Source organism: Egretta garzetta, unplaced genomic scaffold (genome assembly GCF_000687185.1).
Source record: "Egretta garzetta isolate BGI_Z169 unplaced genomic scaffold, ASM68718v1 scaffold128, whole genome shotgun sequence".
Lineage (NCBI taxonomy): Eukaryota > Metazoa > Chordata > Aves > Pelecaniformes > Ardeidae > Egretta > Egretta garzetta.
Window position 1 is genome coordinate 8,225 of NW_009260591.1, and position 7,423 is coordinate 15,647.

The window sequence follows — 7,423 nt, forward strand, 5'->3', positions numbered from 1 at the left end:
GTGAGCAATTGCATTGTGCATCATTCATTTTGTATATTCTGTTACCATTCTCATTATTACTATTATTATTATTTTCTCTTATTAAACTGTCTTTATCTCAGCCCTCGGCTCTAACCTTTTTTTTCCTTCCCGATTCTCTCCCCCATCCCACTGAGGGAGGGGAGGAGTGAGAGAGCGGCTGCGTGGTGCTTAGGTGCCAGCCGGGGTAAATCACGACACCATGGTGAGGCAGCTGTCCCCCTGCAGCCCAGGGAGGCCCAGTGGGGAGCAGATCTCCACCTGCAACCCAGGAAGGAACCCACACTCGAGGAAGAGGATGTGCCCAAAGGAGGCTGAGACATCATGGAGATCCTGCACTAGAGCAGATTCCTTGTACGACCTGTCATCCTGTGAAGATGGAGCCCACGCTGGAGCATATTTTCATGGTAGGACCTGAGACTCTGTGGGGGACCCATGCTGGAGCAGTCTGCTCCTGTAGGACCACACCTGTGGAAAGGACCCATGCTGGAGCAAATCGTGAAGAACTGCAGCCTCATGTTGGAGGACTGCCTGTCGCGGGAGGGACCCCAGGCTGCAGGAGAGGAAGAGTGTGAGGAGTCCTCCCCCTGAGGAAGAAGGAGCAGCAGAAACAATGTCTGATGAACTGAGTGCAGCCCCCATTCCTGTCCCCCTGTGACACTTGGGGAGAGGAGGTAGAGAGAATTGGGAGTGAATTTGAGCCTGGCAAGAAGGGAGGGGTGTGGGGGAGGTGTTTTAAGATTGTTCTTAATTCTTATTATCTTATTCTGACTATTGATTAGCAATGCATTAAATTAATTTTTGATTAAATTAAGTTTTTTGATATTTTCTCGGCTGTTCTGTCATAATCACATGTTGTGGTTTACCTCGGGAGGCAGCTGAACACCACACAGCAGCTTGCTCATTCCCCACTCTCCCTCAGAGAGATGGGGAGAGTCAATCAGAAAAAAAAATATAAAACCTGTGGATTGAGATCAAGAAAGTTTAATAAAACAGTAGAGAAGAAAATATATACAGAATATACAAAACAGGTGATGAACAATGCAATTGCTCACTACCTGTTAACTGATGCCCAGCCCACCCAGAGCAGCGATCACTCCTCCCCAGCCGAGTACCCTCGAGCATGACATCACATGGTCTGGAATAGCCCTTGGGCCAGTTGGCATCAGCTGTCCTGGCTGTGCCTCCTCCCAGCTTCCCGTGCCCCTGTCAGAGCAGGGGAAGCTGAAAAAGTCCTTGACTGGTGTAAGCCCAGCTCAGCAACCACTAAAACATCAGTTTATTACCAATGTTACTCTCATACAGAATCTCCAGAACAGCACTGCACCAGTCACCAGGAAGAGAATTAATTCTATCCCAGCAGAAACAAGGACACAGCCCCATTGGTGTCTCCTGTTTACCAGATCACTGCCCTCTTTCAGTAGCAGCCCTGCATTTCCCTTCTTCAGCCTCAGGCTCTAACCCAGAAATTGAAGCTCTTCTCTTTGCTCTTGACTTTTCTTGCAGCCACCAGCTCCAGGTGGTTACCCCCTGGCAGCTGCTTCATGCCCCTGGCAGTGCCCTGTCCTGTGCTGGCCCATCCCTGCTGTCCCACACATGGTCCCATGGACCCACTGTGGAGACACAGCTTGGCAAGAGTGTGTTTGGTGTGAGGAACAGTTTCTCTTGCATGATCTCCATGACATCCCCTAGTGCCCTGTCCTCCTTTGGTTCCTCCTACTTCAGACAGCCTCCACCAAGTCCTGGAACCTACCCAGCCCTATCCATATCCCATGTGGGGTTTTGCAGACATCCCTGCTCGTGGGTCTGCCAGGGTCTGGACAAAGAGTGAGGTCGAGCAGGGCTGGGCATTCCCCGAGTGCAGGCACTGAGCCCAGCAGCAGGAGGCGAATGGCCATGCAGAAAACTCACCCATAAACCTGTGGGGAGCAGCAAGTGCTAGAAGTAGCCAAACAGGGAGAGCACCAGTGAAAGCTCACTCCAGTCGCATTTCCCTTCTTCAGGTTTAAGATATAACACAACAACTGAAGCTCTTTGCTCTTGACTTTTCCTTGCAGCCACAACTCCAGGTGGTCAACCCCTGGCAGCTGTTTTGTGCCCCTGGCAGTGCCCTGTCCTGTGCCGGCCCAGCTCTGCTGTCCCACACATGGTCCCATGGACCCACTGTGCAGACACAGCATGGCAAAGGGTGTATTCAGTGTGTGGAAGTTTCTCTTGCATGATCTCCATGGCATCCCCTAGTACCCTGTCCTCCTTTTGTTCCTCCTACTTCAGACAGCCTCCACCAAGTCCTGGAACCTACCCAGCCCTATCCACATCCCATGTGGGGTTTTGCAGACATCCCTGCTTGGGGTCTGCAAGGGTCTGGACAAGAAGAGAGGTCAAGCAGGGCTGGGAATTCCCTGAGTGCAGGCACTGAGCCCAGCAGCAGGAGGGAAATGATCTGGCAGGCAAACTCACCTATAAGCCTGTGGAGAGCAGCCAGTGCTGGAAGTGGCCAAACAGGGAGAGCACCAGTGAAAGCTCAGTCCAGTCCCATTCCCTAACACATCGCCCCATGCCCTCCTCCCCTCAGCCCATGGAGAACCCAAGCACAGCAGCACGGCAATAGAGGGGGCAATTTCTTCAGCCTGTTCCTGACCTCAGCTTTGGAAGAAGACCCATCTTCGAGACAGTGGCACTGAGGAAACTTCCTTTTATTACAGAGATGTGACGGGGAGGCCAGCTGTGCCATCAGACCAGACACATGTGCAAAGTCCTCTGGGTCAGACAGACTGGGTTCATGCTTGTGGAGACATGGAGTGCATGCAGACATTCCTGGGGAAGCAGAATTTTCACCAATAAAGTTCCCAAAGCACAGGAGGTTCCTGAGATTCACTAGAAACCACTTGTTGAAGACAAATGGGGAGCTAACTGCTGCTGAAATACTACCGATGGAATCAGCTTCCTGAGTGCATCTTTGAGCTCCTGGTTCCTCATGCTGTAGATGAAGGGGTTCACTGCTGGAGGCACTACTGAGTACAGAACAGCCAGCACCAGATCCATGGATGGGGATGAGATGGAGGGGGGCTTCAGGTAGGCAAACATGCCAGTGCTGAGAAACAGGGAGACCACGGCCAGGTGAGGGAGGCACATGGAAAAGGCTTTGTGTCGTCCCCGCTGAGAGGGGATCCTCAGCACGGCCCTGAAGATCTGCACATAGGACAGCACAATGAACACAAAACAACCAACTGCTAAACAAAAACTAAGTACAAGAAGCCCAGCTTCCCTGAGATAGTCTGATTCTGAGCAGTAGAGCTTGAGGATCTGAGGGATTTCACAGAAGAACTGCTCTACAGCATTGCCCTTGCAGAGGGGTAGGGAAAATGTATTGGCCGTCTGCAGGAGAGCATTGAGAAAGCCGCTGCCCCAGGCAGCTGCTGTCACATGGACACAAGCTCTGCTGCCCAGGAGGGTCCTGTAGCGCAGGGGTTTGCAGATGGCAACGTAGCGGTCATAGGCCATGATGGTGAGAAGACAATACTCTGCTGCTACCAAGAAGGCAAACATAAATAGCTGGGCAGCACATCCTACATAGGAAATTGCCCTGGTGTCCCAGAGGGAATTAGCCATGGATTTAGGGACAGTGGTGGAGATGGAGGCCATGTCAAGGAGGGAGAGATTGAGGAGGAAGAAGTACATGGGGGTGTGGAGGCGGTGGACGCAGGCTATGGCGGTGATGATGAGGCTGTTTCCCAGGAGGGCAGCCAGGTAGATGGCCAGGAAGAGCCAGAAGTGCAAGAGCTGCAGCTCCCTTGTGTCTGCAAATGCTAGGAGGAGGGACTGGGTGATGGAGCACCAGCTCCAGGTGGTTACCCCCTGGCAGCTGCTTCATGCCCCTGGCAGTGCCCTGTCCTGTGCTGGCCCATCCCTGCTGTCCCACACATGGTCCCATGGACCCACTGTGCAGACACAGCTTGGCAATAGTGTGTTTGGTGTGAGGAACAGTTTCTCTTGCATGATCTCCATGACATCCCCTAGTGCCCTGTCCTCCTTTGGTTCCTCCTACTTCAGACAGCCTCCACCAAGTCCTGGAACCTACCCAGCCCTATCCATATCCCATGTGGGGTTTTGCAGACATCCCTGCTTGGGGGTCTGCCAGAGTCTGGACAAAGAGTGAGGTCGAGCAGGGCTGGGCATTCCCCGAGTGCAGGCACTGAGCCCAGCAGCAGGAGGCGAATGGCCATGCAGAAAACTCACCCATAAACCTGTGGGGAGCAGCAAGTGCTAGAAGTAGCCAAACAGGGAGAGCACCAGTGAAAGCTCACTCCAGTCGCATTTCCCTTCTTCAGGTTTAAGATATAACACAACAACTGAAGCTCTTTGCTCTTGACTTTTCTTGCAGCCACCAACTCCAGGTGGTCAACCCCTGGCAGCTGTTTTGTGCCCCTGGCAGTGCCCTGTCCTGTGCCGGCCCAGCTCTGCTGTCCCACACATGGTCCCATGGACCCACTGTGCAGACACAGCATGGCAAAGGGTGTATTCAGTGTGTGGAAGTTTCTCTTGCATGATCTCCATGGCATCCCCTAGTACCCTGTCCTCCTTTTGTTCCTCCTACTTCAGACAGCCTCCACCAAGTCCTGGAACCTACCCAGCCCTATCCACATCCCATGTGGGGTTTTGCAGACATCCCTGCTTGGGGTCTGCAAGGGTCTGGACAAGAAGAGAGGTCAAGCAGGGCTGGGAATTCCCTGAGTGCAGGCACTGAGCCCAGCAGCAGGAGGGAAATGATCTGGCAGGCAAACTCACCCATAAGCCTGGGGAGAGGCGCCCGTGCAGAGCAGCCAGTGCTGGAAGTGGCCAAACAGGGAGAGCACCAGTGAAAGCTCAGTCCAGTCCCATTCCCTAACACATCGCCCCATGCCCTCCTCCCCTCAGCCCATGGAGAACCCAAGCACAGCAGCACGGCAATAGAGGGGGCAATTTCTTCAGCCTGTTCCTGACCTCAGCTTTGGAAGAAGACCCATCTTCGAGACAGTGGCACTGAGGAAACTTCCTTTTATTACAGAGATGTGACGGGGAGGCCAGCTGTGCCATCAGACCAGACACATGTGCAAAGTCCTCTGGGTCAGACAGACTGGGTTCATGCTTGTGGAGACATGGAGTGCATGCAGACATTCCTGGGGAAGCAGAATTTTCACCAATAAAGTTCCCAAAGCACAGGAGGTTCCTGAGATTCACTAGAAACCACTTGTTGAAGACAAATGGGGAGCTAACTGCTGCTGAAATACTACCGATGGAATCAGCTTCCTGAGTGCATCTTTGAGCTCCTGGTTCCTCATGCTGTAGATGAAGGGGTTCACTGCTGGAGGCACTACTGAGTACAGAACAGCCAGCACCAGATCCATGGATGGGGATGAGATGGAGGGGGGCTTCAGGTAGGCAAACATGCCAGTGCTGAGAAACAGGGAGACCACGGCCAGGTGAGGGAGGCACATGGAAAAGGCTTTGTGTCGTCCCCGCTGAGAGGGGATCCTCAGCACGGCCCTGAAGATCTGCACATAGGACAGCACAATGAACACAAAACAACCAACTGCTAAACAAAAACTAAGTACAAGAAGCCCAGCTTCCCTGAGATAGTCTGATTCTGAGCAGTAGAGCTTGAGGATCTGAGGGATTTCACAGAAGAACTGCTCTACAGCATTGCCCTTGCAGAGGGGTAGGGAAAATGTATTGGCCGTCTGCAGGAGAGCATTGAGAAAGCCGCTGCCCCAGGCAGCTGCTGTCACATGGACACAAGCTCTGCTGCCCAGGAGGGTCCTGTAGCGCAGGGGTTTGCAGATGGCAACGTAGCGGTCATAGGCCATGATGGTGAGAAGACAATACTCTGCTGCTACCAAGAAGGCAAACATAAATAGCTGGGCAGCACATCCTACATAGGAAATTGCCCTGGTGTCCCAGAGGGAATTAGCCATGGATTTAGGGACAGTGGTGGAGATGGAGGCCATGTCAAGGAGGGAGAGATTGAGGAGGAAGAAGTACATGGGGGTGTGGAGGCGGTGGTCGCAGGCTATGGCGGTGATGATGAGGCTGTTTCCCAGGAGGGCAGCCAGGTAGACGCCCAGGAAGAGCCAGAAGTGCAAGAGCTGCAGCTCCCGTGTCTCCACGAATGCCAGGAGGAGGAAGTGGGTGATAGAGCTGCTGTTGGACATGTGCTGCCTCTCGGCATGGGGTCCTATTGCTAGAGAAAGAGACAATGAAGTTTTAGGAGAGTGGTCCCTGAGGAAAATCAAAGCCTTTCTCCTATACATTCACTCTGCTACACCCACTCCCCTTCCATTCCCTTTCCAGGAGACCTTCCTTTATCTCTGTGTCTACAGCTCTAGCTTGTGCTGGCCGAGCGTGCCATGAGGAGCAGGGCCTCGGCCCGCTGTCTGCTGAGGAGCCGACCCTGCTCTGCAGCAGTGAGCTCATGGGAACAGTAGGGGCAGGGGCCAGTCCTGGTGTTTGATTTTGTCAGATCAATCCATTCCTACTGCAGGAGGTCCTGTCAGCATCTAAACACTCCGTGCTAAGGAATGAGGATGCCAGCAGACAGTTGGAGAAGTTTGGTGTTTTTAAAGCTCCCCCCATCTTACATGGGATTTTTTCTTGGATGTCAGAAACCCTCAGCATTTCTGGTGTACTCAGGGAGAACAGAGAGAGTCCTGTGAGGAAAAGGATGGCCTGTGGCTTAGTGCAGAGTGAGGGCAGCTGGTCTGTCCCTCTGACTTCTTTCCAGGTGTCCCTGCCTTGCACCTTTCAGAGATGAAGGGTAAGAAACTTTCTCTGTTACCCTGAAAAGCAGTCAGACACTCTTGAGAGCAGAGGCATGCGGTGCAGACCACTAAATGCCTCACCCTTCCTCAAGGTCTCAGCACCCTACTTTTAGCCCAGGACACACATGACTCCTTTTCCCTTTTCTATCAGTTCCTGCATCTCTACACTTCTCCACGGGCCTTTCAGATTATGTAAAGGTGCTATTGGACAGGTTTTTGTTGTGGAAGGCAGCTGACAGCTTGGGAGGACACCTCAGGGTGATAGCCACATTCTCAAAGGCTTGCATCTGGTTAAGGGAAAATGAACTTATTTTCTAGCCTTACAGGCTCCATTGCCATAGAGGAAACCTGACATACGTGTTCCTATGGACACACTTGCATGGGGGGACCCACAAGATCAGTCTGTGACTCTGAAGCTGAAATTCCACTTCCCCAGAGAACCCAGTAGCAAGAATGAAATAACAATAGCAATAACACATAGCAGTGAAGGAACAAGCAAATATCCAGTGGGTGGAAAGAGGCCAGGGCAGAGGCAGGCAGGCCCTCAGGCAGCGTTACCCTGCCCCAGCTCTGCACGCCACCTCCCAGGCACCACCATTGCCGGGCAG

At 52.8% G+C, this 7,423-nt stretch overlaps 2 protein-coding genes across 2 annotated transcripts; both read right to left on the reverse strand.

Moving 5' to 3' along the window:
- Nucleotides 1-3,003: 3,003 nt before the first annotated feature.
- LOC118452880 (olfactory receptor 14J1-like) lies at nt 3,004-3,522 on the reverse strand (the record flags this gene model as incomplete). Its single annotated transcript, XM_035900174.1, has 1 exon — nt 3,004-3,522. A coding segment is annotated over exon 1 (519 nt), but the record flags the coding sequence as incomplete, so codon positions are not given.
- Nucleotides 3,523-5,237: 1,715 nt separating this feature from the next.
- On the reverse strand, nt 5,238-6,224 carry LOC104131461 (olfactory receptor 14J1). The gene has a single exon (XM_009644625.2). It carries the CDS (start codon nt 6,207-6,209, stop codon nt 5,238-5,240), a length of 972 nt encoding a protein of 323 aa, XP_009642920.1. The 5' UTR covers nt 6,210-6,224.
- Between the last annotated feature and the right edge of the window lie 1,199 nt (nt 6,225-7,423).

Bases quoted from the DNA above. Each gene is read 5' to 3' on its own strand.
- LOC104131461 (XM_009644625.2), bottom strand. From the start codon at position 6,209: ATGTCCAACAGCAGCTCTATCACCCACTTCCTCCTCCTGGCATTCGTG.